Here is a 16564-nt window from a genome sequence, read left to right as displayed (position 1 = left end):
GCAATTTTGGATAATAGGATACTGATCTATTGGTGCATTCAGTCCCATTACATAATTTTATATTATTACCATCCATCTCTCTTTTATACAGTGGTCTAACATTAATACGACTAAACATTTTGTTTTAGGCAACGTGAAGCACTCTTTGTATGCACCATGTTATACTTTTTTTACCTCTACCTCCAAGCTTGAGAGGAAATAATCAAACATTAAAGATAAAGGGCACAGGGTTGAGTCCAATACATACACATTAAATACAAAATCTGTGTTTAACTTGTAACTTTTTCTTAAGTACTCAAAAGTTAGGAAATGCCAGAATTAAAGTTTCCCACATAATCTTTGCTGAGCACTCTTGTACACAGGCACGTAGGAAGTCTGTGTTAGAGCCGAGAAGTGGTCTCCTGGCATCCCATTTCAATGTTTTACAGCTATGAAAAACCCATTTTCCTCATTTTGCAGTCCTTTGCCTTATTCACTGCCCATTCTGCAGATTAAACTAGACACATATCCTGAAGGACAAATAACCTGTGATCATGAAATCAAGACTACATGCAGGCTGAATGAAAATTCGAAACAAAACTGAAAGGAAAAACAAACCACATATACCTGCGTTTCATAACGTCGTCTGAGACTGGCAGGCAATTTTTCAGGAGCTATAACACTCACATTTGGTACTACAGAAGTTCCATGTGGTTCAAACAAACCTAAAATGCAAGCAGTTTTCCTTGCATAAATAAGCATCATATAAGACATTGGATTTTTCAAAAAATTATTACAGATGGAATTGTCAACTGAATAAATTTCCTCATGTTGATTTGTGATTATGAAACAACCGTAGGAATGACAAGGGAGGAACATTATTATACATTGTCAAATTTCATTGCAACACAAAAAGAGATGGTTCCAACAGAAAAGCAGAATAATTTAGAGAATTTTATTCCAGAAAGATAATTACAACCCTTGTCAAGGGCTTTCTCACTCTATTTTAAATTGTTTAATGTCAATGAAGATACATTCTGTTATGTTTTAACTTTAAAAACAGACTATTTTATATCTGTATATCTTTCTATATATTTATCTCCCATCGAATACCAGCGCAACTGGTGTTGATTATCAGATGAATCACACAGAATCATCAGTAAGAAAAATCCTTCTAGTTTTACGTCAGGAAATATATAGGATTAACTGTTTAGCTAATCATGAACTTCCAACTTCATTATTATAAAAAGAGTTCATTCTTCATTATATCAATTATAGGTTTTCACATTCTATGTAAAAAGAGCACAGTAATTTGGGACAATCTTTGGCATTAATTCTACAGAAAATTCATGTTTAAAAAAAAAATCCTACAATACGTGGAACCCACACTTTATTTTTCATATGCAGCATATCTGATATTAAAGAAGATGAAAACAGTGTGTAAAATAAAACTACAACTGTTTATACACACCCCCAATAAGTACAAGGTTTTAAAGGAAAGAAGCAACACTGAATAAACTGTAAAATTAAGTATTTTGAAATCTAACTAAATTGCCATTTTTACCTACCATTTGAAAAACGAGGTCTTTGCTTTCACTAGCAGTGTGAAATTCCACTCTACTAGCCTTAAAAACATTTTTTTTAATCATCAATATAAAACAAAAATTTACTAAAAAGTACACGCACAAAATTTGAATTTAGGCACACACAGTTACACAATTTGTGTATGGAAATTTCTGTTCTTGATAACCCATATGTAACACAGGCAGATCAGGTTCCATCTCATGAAGGGGCTGCTAGGCATCACTCAACACTGGCAAATGCATAACTAGAAACACATCTAGTTTATGCATGTGTTAGCATTGTTATAGTAGATGTTTAGTCTTTATGAAATGCTTGAAGGATGCTGCATGTATTAATCCTACTTAATATCTGTACCCCGTGTTATAAGGTAATATTTAAATGCTTGTTCTCTAATTATAAAGGTATTTGCTCAGAAACTATAAACCCAGTCAGAAGAGAAGTATTACAAGGTGTGAAATATACAAGAGGTGTCATTTCCTCTCCAGTAAAAGAAGGTCCATAGACACCGAACAAGCCATTGCGAAACATCAGTGGACAAAAGACTTTGTTGATTGCTCACCCCTCCTCAAGAACAGGAGATATGCACAAGCGCTCATGCCATCAGCTTGAACTCTGGGAGACGGGAATATAAAATCTGTGATAAAAAAGAACTCTATTGCTAAGCTATGAAGGGCAAACATATGTAAGTATAAACAAGGGATCCCCAACTATTTGGCCAGGATTAATCTTGGAGGATTTGTGCATCTTGCATATTACAGCAGTTACCACCACCTTTTGGAACTGAAGACCATAACTCACTTGTGTGTGTTTACCTGCCGTAACCTTTTAAATAACTAAATTTTATTTTTTCTTGATTAATAAATAGTTAATTTATTATGGGATTGATTGCAAGTGTTGTCTTTGGTGTAGGATCTGGGGTGCAATTAATCTAAGTGGAGTTCCGCAAGGGTCTGTTTTGGGACCCATACTGTTCAATATCTTCATCAATGATGTAGATATTGGGATAGAGAGTACGCTTATTAAGTTTGCAGATGATACCAAACTGGGTGGGGTTGCAACTTCTTTGGGGGATAGGGACATAATTCAAAATGACCTTAGCAAGTTAGAGAAATGGTCAGAGGTAAACAGGATGAGGTTTAATAAAGAGAAATGCAAAGTGCTCCACTTAGGAAGGAACAATCAGTTCCATACATACAAGATGGGAAGCGACTGTCTAGGAAGGAGCATGGCGGAAAGGGATCTTCGGGTCAAAGTGGACCACAAGTTGAATATGAGTCAACAGTGTGATGCTGTTGCAAAAAAAGCAAATATGATTCTAGGTTGTACCAACAGGTGTGTTGTAAGCAAAACTCGTGAAGTCATTCTGCCGCTCTACTCTGCACTAGTTAGGCCTCAGCTGGAGTACTGTGTCCAGTTCTGGGCGCCACATTTCAAGAAAGATGTGGAGAAATTGGAAAGGGTACAGAGAAGAGCGACAAGAATGATTAAAGGTCTAGAGAACATGACCTATGAAGCCAGGCTTCATGAACTGGGCTTGTTTAGTTTGGAAAAAAGAAGATTAAGGGGGGACATGATAGCGGTTTTCAAATAGCTAAAAGGGTATCACAAGGAGGAAGGAGAAAATTTGTTCCTCTTGGTTTCTGAGGACAGGACAAGGAGTAATGTGCTTAAAGTGCAGCAAGGGAGGTTTAGATTGGACATTAGTAAAAAATTCCTAACTGTCAGAGTGGTCAAATATTGGAATAAATTGCCAAGGGAGGTGGTGGAATCTCCCTCTCTGGATATATTTAAGAACAGGTTAGATAGACATCTGTCAGGGATGGTGTAGACGGAGCTTGGTCCTGCCTTGAGGGCGGGGGGCTGGACTCGATGACCTCTCGAGGTCCCTTCCAGTCCTATGATTCTAAGTGGCCAGTTTTTGAGACTGGGAATAATCTGCATATTGTGATTTTGGTGAATGAGATGAGTTCACAAAGGCAAGTTTGTCTGAATGGCAAGATGAACTGGAGTATCCATGCAAACTGTTTGTTACTCCATGTCAAGACTATGAAGAGTGCTTAAGGAATTCATACTTGATTGGTAAAATTTACAAACAGAACCAGTCTGGGTTTTTACTAGGGATGTAAATAATTGTATAAAAATCTCACTCTGTAACCCCTAAACCCCTAGCAGTTACGCATGCTGCAGGGTCTGCAGTATTGAAGCTTTATATTGCAAAGCCTGCCATGAAGCCTCCTAGGTAGTGGGGCGGACAGTTCCTGCCAGCCCAGCTCCCTGAGCATAGGGTCAGCAGCTCCTGCTGACTTTGGTCCCAGGGAGTCAATGTGTAACCTGTGGCGAGAGGGCAGAGGGGGCTGGTTGGGCTGCCATGGACAGAGTGGGCGGGGAGCTACTCCAGCCCCTACTGGTTAACTGGAACTGGTAAATCTCACCCATTAAGGGTAAGGCATACTGGTTAACCATTTACATTCTTAGCTTGTGTCCTGGTTTGTAGCAGTTTACCAAGACTGGTATTCACATTTGTGAGCCACTCCATAAAGCCTGAAAGCATATGTGCTTTTTGTGGCTACAACTTAAATGGACTCATCCTGGAAAATCTACTGATTCTTAAACTAATATTAAAAACAGGATGGAAAATGGCTCAATCTCCTTCATTAGCTTTCTGAACTGTCAGCATTATATGTCACATCATTTTGCAGCAAGTTTGTCACTTCCGACTACAGAATGAGAAATGTCTATTATGAACAAAGTTTCAGTTTATTCAGTGTGCCTCAGTCTGGCAAGAAGTGCTTCGTGCCTTGTGAACATTTTGATTGGTGGGCCAAGCACGTTTTCTATAAAACTTTCTGCATTTTATAGGAAAATTTAATTCAAACTTCACATTTTACACAATATTTGAGATTAGAAAGGAATTACTCTAGCCAGGTAAAAATTGAAAGGAAAAATTCGTAATTTGTTTATCATTTTTAGTAATGTGATTACTATATTGCAAAGCATATTTACTGCATACAAAGACAGTCAATTTGAGCCTAGAAATAGTGATTATGTACCTGAAGTACTAGCAAATGATCCTTTTAGACTTTGTACTGAGAGATTATCTGAAGGGTCTCTAAAAGCAAACAAACAAAGAACAGTTACAAAAATAGACACAACGGAAAAGCAGTACAGTAATGTAAGCTACTGTTGGCAAACTTTCAATCACAAAAGGTATTTTGCATTGTTTCTCACTCCAATTTTCTAAAAAAAATGTAATGGAGATTTTCAGCATATATTTACAAATTAAGTCCTGTATTTTTGATTGGTTAAGAAATGCCAAGACACAAGTAAATAATTTTTTAAAAAGCCTATCTTCAGCATGCAAATTAAACAGCAAAAGTTTCTTGCCACTTTCACTATTTGTAAAAGGGGATGTTTTAGATACCGGCTTTCTCTTTCACAACCTATCTACTCTTATATAGGATCCTGGATTTATATCATATAATATTGCTTCTGTGACATGACTGGCATGTTAACGTCAATGAATAAATGTCAAACAGGAAAGATAGTTGGACTTTATGGCCTGATCAAACATGAGGAGATGGGCGGAAGAAAGAGCTTTTCTTGCAAACAAAATTATTAAGACACACCCACAAAGCTAGACTTTGCTTCAAATGTGTGTCAAAAGAAATTTCTTTTTACAGAGGTAAATTTTGGAAAGCATTCAAGACTAATACTGACGGCCAATTATTGCATGTACATGTGTGATAGTATAAAAGTAAGGACATAATTACTCGGTCTGCACTTGTACTTTCACATGCCCATTTGCATACTTCAATGATTCTAGACAATGGAAGAATTTTACGGTAAGCTTTTTGGGGCAGGAACCTCTTTTGTTTTGTTTTTGTGTAGTATCTGTTACAATGCGGTCCTCCTAGTCCACTCATGAGGCTAATAGGTGCTACTGCAATACGACTTTAGTTTGCTTTATTAAATGACCTCTTATTTTGACAACTCCTGTTCCCTATTTATGCAGCTACCTGTTACTTCTTTCATCACAAACTTTGGTCTTCAGTTTTTGGGCCAGGTGTTCTATTAGATCAGTCTCTAAAATCCTTTTCTCCGTCTGCCTTTCCTTCTCGAAGGATTTCACCTACAAAATGGTAATTTAACATTTTAATCAGTCACAGATTGCTAAATCTGAAGATCTGCATAAATATACTGTGGAAACAAAGAAAATTAAGTTTGATTACAGTTATCACCTATTAAAGATATAATTATCAGATAGAGTAAGACAGAGAACCTGTTTATCTGATCACTGGCCAATTAAATCCCCTGGGTTAGTTGGAATGATTTCTGCAACTGAATAATAATTTCTTTTGCATTTTCACTGCTTAGACTTAGCAAGTTGCACTTATTAAAATAGGAGAATGACCTTTGGTTAGTGTACAAGGGAAAATATTATGTTAAACATGGGGTTCTCTTTTAAATTAAGGGATTAATTTGGAATGTGGCTGACTTTCACTGAATTTGCAGAGATAACTGTCCAGCATTTAAATCTACACAGATTTGCTCTTTTTTAATTAATTATGAAAAGACTAATTAAACTAGAGAATCCCTATGCCATTTAACAGAACAACAGGTTCTTTATATTTTTGCTCTGATGTAAGAAATACCATCATTAGAGATTAAAAGATTAAATGTGTTTTTTTAAACTGAATCTTAAGTGAGTTGTAGCTCTCAAAAGCTTATGATCTAATACCCTAATAAATTTGTTAGTCTTTAAAGTGCCACCAGACTTTTTTTTTAATGCCTAGATACATCACTGTGATCAAATGATTGTCAAGATCAATTAGCGTAAGAAGAAGATAGATAATGGAAGTAAGTCAAAGGCATGTTAATATTATACATAATAGCTGTATTATATAATCATTCCATATAGGAGCAAAGATTGCGATCTTTTAAAAAATATATACAAATACATCACAGATAAAAGATAAAAGAGGAAGAAGACTGGGGCTAGTGGAAAAACTAGGAAGATGGGTCTACTATGCATCCACTATCCATTGTTCAGAGTAATTTTCTACTATTTATTAATTCTGAAACTATATTTGGCTTAAAGGCCAAGTTCTAAATTATACAACACTTTTCCCAGAAAATATTGTGTTAGCCCTATAAAAACAGACAGAAGAACAGATTATTCATCTGATTTATTTACAAAAATTCTCCCCAATCCAACCTTTACCTTTACGTGACTTCCTTCTTTCTCAGAGACAAGAGCTACGTATGTAATCCCAGAACATTTACAATATTCTTGCAGTTCTTCTTGGGACTAGAACAAGAAAAAATAATAGTAGAGAAGTGGGACAGAGTACAAAATGCCAATGTAGACAATCAAAATCACATGTATGACTGGAAATACATCTATAGTATATGTACCAACCTTCTGAGTAATGAAAAGCTTTAAACATCAGTACAGGAAGAATAATTTTTTTTGTGGAGGTCTTTATTTTAAAGTTTCAAAACATATAACTCACTAGAGTATGTTGCACCAGGATTTGGAAATGGAAGCTGGATATTTGTGTCTTTTTTATCTGTTAGCAAGAATAGACTATGAAGATCTATTTTCCCAGTGTTTGTAACTCATTACTTGTACATAGAGATTTGCCCAGATGGATCCCTGTCTCTGTGTGGAGTTTCACTGTCTTCAACTGGACTTTCCAAAGGATGACTCTCTGTGCAGCTCTCAGTGAAGAATCAGTTTGTCAGCATTAGCTGTCGAGGCAGAACACTGTCCAAGATTAAGTGCAATCAAGAAACTGCAACATATCATCTCTGAACAGCCTCACAAGGAGGCCAGCAAGGGCCAATGTAAACAGGAAAAAAACAAGTGATCTGAAGGGTATTAAACACCAGTTATACTTGCCCTTCAACAGCATATGGTCAGATGTAGAAAAAAGAATGAAAAGTAGGGAAACTGTTGATGGTAGAATGGCAAAAGAGTACTGTAATGTCAGCAAGGCAGCTGAGTGGTTGAGAACTCTCTGCTTTAAAGCATTCTGAGTGTGTAGAAGTACAGCTCACTGCATTTGAGAGAATGGGCAATTCCCATTTACCATCTATCATTCACCAAGAAGCATATGTACAAATCAACTGAACCAGACTGCCAAAGGGTATGTCTACACTACAAAGTTAATTTGAAATAACAGCCATTAGTTCGAATTAACTTTAATAGGGGCTACACATACAAACTGCTAGTTCTAATTTAAATCGAACTAGTGGAGCGCTTAATTCGAACGAGGTAAACCTCATTATACGAGGACTAACACTTAGTTCGAATTAAGTAGTTCGAATTAAGGGCTGTGTAGCCACTTAATTCAAACTAGTTGGAGACTAGCCATTCCCAGGCTGCCCAGGTAACCACTCTGGGACAAACCAGGGAAACTCTTCTGCCTCCCTCCCGGTCCCAGAGCCCTTAAAGGGGCACAGTCTGGCTACACTGCTTGTGCCAGTTGCAAGCCTGCCAGCACCCAGCCAACAGACCCTGCACCTGGCACGGCATGAGCCAGCCCTCCGCCTCTTCCCAGGACGAGGCTGGCGGCTCACAGGAGCCTGCCCGGGGCCGTAAGAGGCGGGCACCTGCCTGGTCTAGTGCGGCGACCGTGGACCTCATCGAGTTTTGGGGGGAGGCCTCCAGCATCCACGAACTCCGCACTAGGCACAGGAATGCAGCCGTCTAGGGCAAGATGGCTGCCAGCCTGGCTACCAAAGGCCACATGTGAACCCAGGAGCAGGTTTGCATGAAAATCAAGATGGTCCAGTGAGACCCCCAACCCTGAGCTTATAACATAAGAATGACCATACTGGGTCAGACCAAAGGTCCATCTAGCCCAGTAGCCTATCTGCCAACAGCAGCCAGCACCAGGTACCCGGGAGGGGATGGACCGAAGACAATGACCAAGCAATTTGTCTCGTGCCATCCATCTCCAGCTTTCCACAAACAGAGGCCAGGGACACCGTTCCTACCCCCTGGCTAGTAGCACTGCATGGACCCAATCTCCATGAATTTATCTAACTTCTCTTTAAACTCTGTTATAGTTCTAGCCTTCACAGCCTCCTGTGGCAAGGAGTTCCACAGGTTGACTATGTGCTGTGTGAAGAAGAACTTTCGCTTATTAGTTTTAAACCTGCTGTCTATTCATTTCATCTGGTGTCCTGTAGTCCTTCTATTATGGGAACTAATGGAGAACTTTTCTTTATTCACCCTCTCCACACCACTCATGATTTATATACCTCTATCATATCCCCCCTCAGTCTCCTCTTTTCTAAGCTGAAAAGTCCCAGACTCTTTAGCCTCTCTTCATATGGGACCTGTTCCAAACCCCTAATCATTTTAGTTGCCCTTTTCAGAACCCTTTTCAAGGCCAAAATATCGTTTTTGAAGTGAGGAGACCACATCTGTACACAGTACTGAAGATATGACGTACCATAGTTTTATACTTCCCCTCTTCCTTCTTCCCCTGGTTTCCCCTTCCAGTTCCCTCCTCCCACGTTTCCACCTCTCCTCTTCCACCCTCTCTCACCTCCTTTTCCCAGTCTCCCCAGAGGTTAATTCCCCCCCACCCCCCCAGTTTTGTTAAATAAAGAGAGTTTCTATTTTCTTTGATGGATAGTTTCATTTTTGGGGGTGAAAGTATACTTTGTTTTTATATTGTTGATGTATGTTGATAAAATGCATTTTTGGGAAAGATTTTTGTCAAATGCTTGTCCAGGATCTCCAGAATCTTGGGTGTTTTTCAATAAAGCTGTCTCCGCTACATGTCATTCCATGGAAGCAGCATAACTCAGTGGATATGGCACTGTATTTGGAATGAGGAGACCTAATTCTGCTTTCACTGTTGATCCTATGCAGGACATATTCAGGGCCCAATGAATTCAGTAAGTGTCTTTCTACTGATATCAGTGGCTTTGTATCATGCCCTCAAAGAGTAAACATGGCCATGTCACCTAATTTGTCACTCTAAAATGAAGATTATGATGCTTACATTGTAAAAGGTGATGAGCACTACAGAGGAAAAATATTATAAAAGGAAAGGTAATCTTCGATGACTTAAGGATAGCTGAATTGCACCCAGATGCTCACTATTATGATTCTATAAATGAATAACCTCTAAGAGGAAGCTTTAGCAACACCAGACTTTGTGAAACTAACACACAGTTAACAAATAAGTAGATAGCCTCTTTACCTGGGACCAGTCATACATGATATCCACTGGAATTCCCGCACTCCAGAGTTTCTGAACAATATTGATGGCTCTTGTCATTGACATCTGTCCCACACTCACAACCAACAGATCACAGGAGCCCAGAGTAACCTGGAAGAAAAGAAGAAGGGAGGGGAACAGTCTGAGCAATGAAAGCTTGTTTTCCAGTGTAAAAATGTTGACTTTACTGGAGAGCCAAAGCACTTTTGTGCTGCTTTTCAAGCAAATTAGGCAGAGATTAGGAGATGCTTCATTACTAAGCATTTTTTAAAACTGAACTCTTTAGCAAATCTTACCCTGTTCCTCATAAAGCACTTGCAAAGCCTAACCCAGTGAGTTACCTAGCTGTGCCTCCTCCCCATTTAGAAGCATTAATTTTCTTCCTCACAAAAAATATACACCTTCTGCTGTGAGTGAAACTGTTCTATGACTTATGTAGATGAAAAGAAGAGCTAGGGACAAAACATATTTTAATAGAGGAGAGAGAACATGAGACTACATACTTGTTTGAAGCAAGAGGGAGAGAAAAAGATACAAAACACTGAATACATTTCAAAAGGATTTTTTTATGCAATTAAACAAGCTATGAATTACATGGGAGCAAATAAAATGCACCATATCTTGAGGTTTCTATTATTGTATGGAATTATTTTGAGACACATTTTAACCTCTTAATATTTCTTGACTATCTATAGCTACCTAGATTCTGAAATGATAGAAATCAAAAACTTACAGAGTCCTCCATATTAGAAACTGCAGCAGTTATTTTATCTATAGCAATACTGACTCCAACAGCAGAAGGAAGAGGTCCTACTGTTTGCGGCCCTCTGAACTGTGGAATCTGAAAAGACAAGAAACGATGTCATTAATAAAGTATCAAAAAAGTATATCCTTAAAAAAAAAAAAAAAAAAAAGCTGAAGTATACACACCAGATGGTCATATCTGCCTCCAGCTGCAAGAATTTCAGGCACAGTTCTTTGTCTGCGTTTGATGTATGCTATAAACTGAAAGATGACTCCATTATGCTGTTGCACTTTGTAAACAAGTCCTAAATTTATAGATACCTGTAAATGAAAAATGAATCTCATGTAAAATATGAAAATGTACACATCAGCATTTCTTGAAAAGCTAACACATTTTCTCTGGTGTTGAGCAGATTTAATACTGTAATTAAAATATTGATCCCTGAAGAAAAATGGATTCAGCCAAAAAATCTGAGCAGAGAAAACAATATCTTAAATCTAAAGCATCATAAGGGGACATGAACTACCAAATATTGTGTATAAGTCCCAAATAGCAAGCCTTTAGAGAAAACAAATGACTTCAATTATTACCACTTGTATTTTGGACATTTGTTATATGTTCAGAATATAAAATTGTCAAAGAACCCCTTATTATTATCAGTAATTTGTATATAGAGAGAATTAATTTTCAGATAAGAATGCAACTGAAATAATCCAAATACATAGCTATAGGTATTCTTTAGCTGACTGACTGACTTTTAGGTCCTACTCTGAAAGGAAGAATCTAAAAACTGAAGTCACTATTGGAGTGCGTCTACACAGCACAGTTATTTTGAAATAACTGACGTTATTTTGAAATAACAATGCTACACAGTAATTCCATTCTTTTGAAATAAATTTGAAATAACGGAAGGCTTATTCCGACTTCTGTAAACCTCATTCCACGAGGAACAACACTTACTCCGAAATAGCTATAGGGTGGATGCTCCACTGCTGCTATTTCAAAATAGCTCCTCCTCAGGGCCATTCAAACAAATTACTCCCCAGTGCCTCCTGGGGCTCTAAATCGAGATACTGCATCCACTTAGGGAAGCCTGCCTCGGACTAATTTTGAGGCTTCCCTGTAGTGTAGACGTGTTATATCAAAATAAAGGTATTTCAGAGTATTTCTTCCGGAATGGTTTGTTTAGAAATAAGTGTGCAGTGTAGATGTACCCTTGGTGTTTATCATATACAACATCACAATTTAATGGTGCTAATTCTGATGCCTGAGGAAAGGCTTATAAAGGCAGAGATGATGTACAGAGACATAAATCAATGAATTTATAGTCCAACTGCTATACAAACCTGAAGTTTTATACCAAGCTTCTTTAAAAGACCCATGATTTCTTCCAGATCTTTCATGCCATGCTTTACTAGCTGGGTGACACCAGTTTTTTGTTTTATCATTGTGTTTATCAAAGGGGTTACATCATTCAATTCTCCCTTGTGCTCAATAAATCTGTACAGTCGACATAGCTGAAAATATACACAGATAGAATACCATTCACGTGCTTGTGCAGAAGGCATATGAACAACAACATAGCATTTGGTTTGTTGTGGCTAACGGTTTACCATGTATACTTGTTTTGCAGAATAGACTAATTCTCCTTAATAATTTGGAGGAGGGAGTGGACACATGAGAATTCCTAATCAGGACAGGAAAAAGTTGGATGACAAGAGATCTCTCTCAACCTGTTCTTTATACTCATGCATCTAACTTTGCATAATACTATTTAGAATCTCACACATTTTTCCTTCTAGAAATCTCAATTCTGCAATATTCCATTTGCGCTTTGAACATCTGCATAATCTGAAACACAAATCTTAAAGAAAAGGGAGAAACCCAGAAAAAAAGTGATGCTGAAAGAGACAAGACAGGCTATTTCCAAAAAGTTAAGACAGCAAAGAGGTCAATGCCAATTCAATTGCAAATGCAGAAGTGACATCTCTATACAAGGCATGGCACATGCTTAAATTAGGTTTTAATGCGTTTTGTTGTAAATAAAGTATTTATATCAATTTATAGGGAAATAAAAATATGTGGAGTGATGAACTACTTACACTGTTTGATGACAGAGAAAGATTACAAAATTTAGCTTCTACTTCTCTTTTCGTTAACTTTTCAGTCTAAAGTACAACAAAAAATATTATATTGTAGCATGTTTTTAGAAAATTCACTTTTGAGAAAAAAAGTTTACTAATTGTTTGTGACAAAAATTAATAATGCAGCTCCTTGGTTGCATTTTGTAATTTAATTAAAAAATTTCCTCCCCATTTCAATCAATTACTCTCTGAAATAATAATGAAAACAATGGCAAAATGTTTACTTGTGTCTCAGTGACTCCATATCTGCTTTTGGTCATTTTACAGGTAAAAAGGTCTATTTAAAAGTGAGCTTCTGCTTAAACGAATACAAAATGTAATACTAAACAGAAATATTACATTAACTTAAAAAAAAAATCAAATCTATGGTAGTTGTTTGTTGGGATTTGAACAACCCTCTATAGTGCTCACAAATAAAAAGGACTAGTCCATTTTTTCTGATTAAACTCTGAAGTAGACTATAAAACAATAAAAATACATCTGAATGCAATGTTCTGAGGTTTAACAATCTAGGATGTTATTAATCAATAGGTAAAGAATCCCCCATCTGTGTTTTAAGATAACAGTTCTCCTATAAGGAGATCGCAGGAAAAGATTTAATACAAACTGATGATCTGGAATAATCCACCACTTTTACTATATGGTTAGGTTTAATATATTCCTTGGTAAATTATGAAAGTATTATTACATATATTTAAAGATGGATTCATAATTAATGTGGCACTTTAGTTATTAAACTGATCTCTACAAGAGTCATTTATATCTTACCACTGCATCATACAGAATGATGTAGACTTGATTGAGTTTATCTTCTGGTATCCCACAGTGCAAAAGTATAGCTTTCAATAGGGAAGTGTGGTTCAAGTAAATATTATAGTTTCTTTCCTATCAGAGGAAAAAATATCCTGTTTTACTGGCATTCCCATATGCAAAATAGCTTTTCTGTTTCTCATAACTAACTCTCATTCTCCCCATCCCCTTAACTCCTTTCTGTATACAGGCAGTCCCTGACTTATGTCAGATCCACACTTACGAACAGGGCTTTCTCGCCCCGGAGCTCACAGGCAGCGGTCAGCCACCTTGACCTCCGGGGCGAGAAAAACTGCTGCCGGTGCCCCTGGTCTGCTGGAGACCGTCTCCAGCAGACCAGGGACACTGAGCAAACCCACAGCAGCGGCGTGTTCCCCCGCTTCTGAGGCTTTGCCAGAGCAAAGCCTCAGAAGCGCGGGACCCCGCCACGGCTGCGGGTTTGCTCACGGTGCCCCTGGTCTGCTGGAGACGGTCCCCAGCAGACCAGGGGCACCACAAGCAAAGCGGGTCCCGCGCCAGAGCAAAGCCTCAGAAGCGAAGCACCCCGCCGCTGCGGCTTTGCTCCCCGTGTCCCTGGTCTGCTGGGGGGGGGGGGGTGTGCAGCTAGTGTGCCCCCCCCAGCAGACCAGGCTTTTGTTGTGGACCCTAGGGCAGAGCAGCTGGGGCGCTGCCGGTTGGTCCCGCAGCGCAGCTCTGGGCACTACTGGACCAACCCGGCAGCACCCCAGCCCTCTGCCCCAGGCGTCCTGATTCAGCCGCTGCTGGTCAGTTTCAGCAGCGGCTGAATCAGGACGCCTGGGGCAGAACAGCTGGGGTGCTGCTGGGTTGGTCCAGTAGTGCCAAGGAGCCGCGCTACTGGAGCAACCCAGCAGCACCCCAGCTGCTCTGCCCCAGGCGTCCCAAGTAAGCCGTTGCTGAAACTGACCAGCGCTGACTACAGGAAGCCCGAGGCACAGTTGCTCTGCCCCGGGCTTCCTGGAATCAGCTGCTGATCAGTTTCAGCAGCAGCTGACTTGGGGTTCTTAAGTTGAATCTGTATGTAAGTCAGAACTGGCGGTCAGTTTCAGCAGCGGCTGAATCTGGACGCCAGTTCCGACTTACATACAGACTCAACTTAAGAACAAACCTACAGTCCCTACCTTGTACGTAACCCGGGGACTGCCTGTACTACAGAACTGTGTACAGAATTTGTACCATTTTAAATCTTCAATGTGAGGATTAAGAGAGACAGACTCTCACTCACCTAAAAGAAGATAGCCATTATTTCAAACAGTGCTGTGAAAGTGTTCAATATTGTTTATATTGTCAAAAAGACTGTTCATTGGATGCTGTACTTCAAAAACATTTTTTCATTTACAGTTTATATTACACTGACTCAGTTTTCAAGTTTTAGAAAAAAATTGAAATATTTAGTGTGTTACAAGGTGAGAAGATCTTTTTCAAGTCATTGTTCCTACATATTTCTTTATTTACAATTCCCTATCTAATAAAATAGCCTTTTATAGTTAAAAAAATGAAAGAATGAAAAATGTTCATTAGTCAAGGAGGTTGGGTGAGGGAACAACCTGTAGTACTGGAAATTCTTGAATGATTTCAGAAATTGTGTAGATTGTTTCTGCAATAGGTAAAAAGCTGTTTCCAGTAGAAGTGATGATGTCAAATGCACATTCTAGGAGTTCTTTGGGGTGACAACGGTCTAACTTCCGAGGTCTGTATACACGCTCTATACAATATCTACAAAAACACCAAAGGAGGAATCAATGCAATATATTCAGTGCTGTAGTTTATTACTCATTGTGTAGAAGTTACATGTGCAACAGGTGAATGTTAGTCCTATTTGGATATGAGATAATCCCTCCCAGCCATTTTCTTACCTTTTCAAGTTTGATATATTATTTCTAGCTACAAATCTTGCAAAAGGAATCTGAAAACACACAAAAAAAAGGTGGGTGAGACAAATACGCATAGCTTAGGTCTCACTTATGCTTGTAGGATAATGTTTAATTATACATCATGCAAGTACTTTCATTCTCCCATCTGTAATATTATCTCAGAAAATGTGTATTTGTCAAAGCTAAATGGTTTTAAGTATCTTTGGTGTATCTTTTAGAAAAATGGTGTTCACCCATTGAGAGGGCAAGCACTCAGTTTTTCAACTGTGCAGATGCAAGAGGTAAACATTGCAAGAGATTATGGCGTTAGCAACACACACACACACACACACACACACACACATCCCAAAATATTAACCAAGACTCTATGGCCTGGTCTACAGTAAAGGGGAAAGTTGACCTAAGATATGCAATTCCAGCTACTTAATTACTTAGCTGGAGTCAAAGTACCTTAAATCAAGTTTTGATGCTGCCCCACACAGCAGGAAGTTGATGGAAGCACATACTTCTGTTGACTTCCCTTACTCATCATGAAGATCAGGACTTCTGGCGCCAGTGGGAACAACCTCTCACTTTGAATTAGAAGCTCTTCACTAGACCCGCTAATTTGAACCCCAGAAAATCAACTGTGGCAGAGTCAATCTTCTCTGTAGTGTAGATGATCCCTACGTGTTGTTAACAAAACCCTAATTCCAGGGACACTGAAGCTGAATAAGCTTCCTTATTCAGTTAATACTTCTGTAACCAACACATCTTAGGAAATCACTCATTCCAACAGAGAGAAAAATTTTGGTGGTCCTCACAATATGGATAGCATTTCATCTAATTCTTCCTTTTTATTACACTAATGGTATATCATTGGTTTAAAACCGGAGTAATAGAGGCAGAAGGAATTAGATATTCTAACTAGCACTATTGAAGGATGACACTAAAAACATCTCTAGCCTTCTTCATTTTACTTTTAAAACTATAAATGTGAAATTGGGTACAAGGTAGTTGCATATGTAATTGATAAAGCTGCAAAGAAACATCTGGTTAATAATTACAGAGGAGACAAAGACAGCAAACAAAATAAATGACTAGCTGTAGTCAGACAGTGCTTGTTTTGTTGACAGAAGATAATCAGCAGCTGTGATGTTTCAAAATAGATATTATAATGAGAAAAATAAA

The 16564-nt window shown here is 38.4% G+C and overlaps 1 protein-coding gene across 4 annotated transcripts in view; it reads right to left on the bottom strand.

Annotated features, from left to right (window-relative positions):
* EIF2AK4 (eukaryotic translation initiation factor 2 alpha kinase 4) overlaps window positions 1-16564 on the bottom strand; it is a 90074-nt gene that overhangs the window by 6409 nt on the left and 67101 nt on the right. For all 4 annotated transcript variants that reach the window (XM_075927079.1, XM_075927078.1, XM_006128641.4 and 1 more), the window contains 12 exons: window positions 15377-15426; window positions 15068-15236; window positions 13461-13577; window positions 12651-12716; window positions 11895-12065; window positions 10734-10868; window positions 10537-10644; window positions 9786-9914; window positions 6785-6871; window positions 5580-5692; window positions 4614-4672; window positions 607-704 (listed from right to left, as the gene is read on the bottom strand). In XM_075927079.1, the coding sequence (XP_075783194.1) occupies window positions 607-704; window positions 4614-4672; window positions 5580-5692; window positions 6785-6871; window positions 9786-9914; window positions 10537-10644; window positions 10734-10868; window positions 11895-12065; window positions 12651-12716; window positions 13461-13577; window positions 15068-15236; window positions 15377-15426 (1302 nt within the window). The remainder of the gene's footprint in view (window positions 1-606; window positions 705-4613; window positions 4673-5579; window positions 5693-6784; window positions 6872-9785; window positions 9915-10536; window positions 10645-10733; window positions 10869-11894; window positions 12066-12650; window positions 12717-13460; window positions 13578-15067; window positions 15237-15376; window positions 15427-16564) is intronic.

Source organism: Pelodiscus sinensis, chromosome 4 (assembly GCF_049634645.1).
Source record: "Pelodiscus sinensis isolate JC-2024 chromosome 4, ASM4963464v1, whole genome shotgun sequence".
Classification (NCBI taxonomy): domain Eukaryota; kingdom Metazoa; phylum Chordata; order Testudines; family Trionychidae; genus Pelodiscus; species Pelodiscus sinensis.
This window is presented reverse-complemented; position numbering and strand designations above follow the sequence as displayed.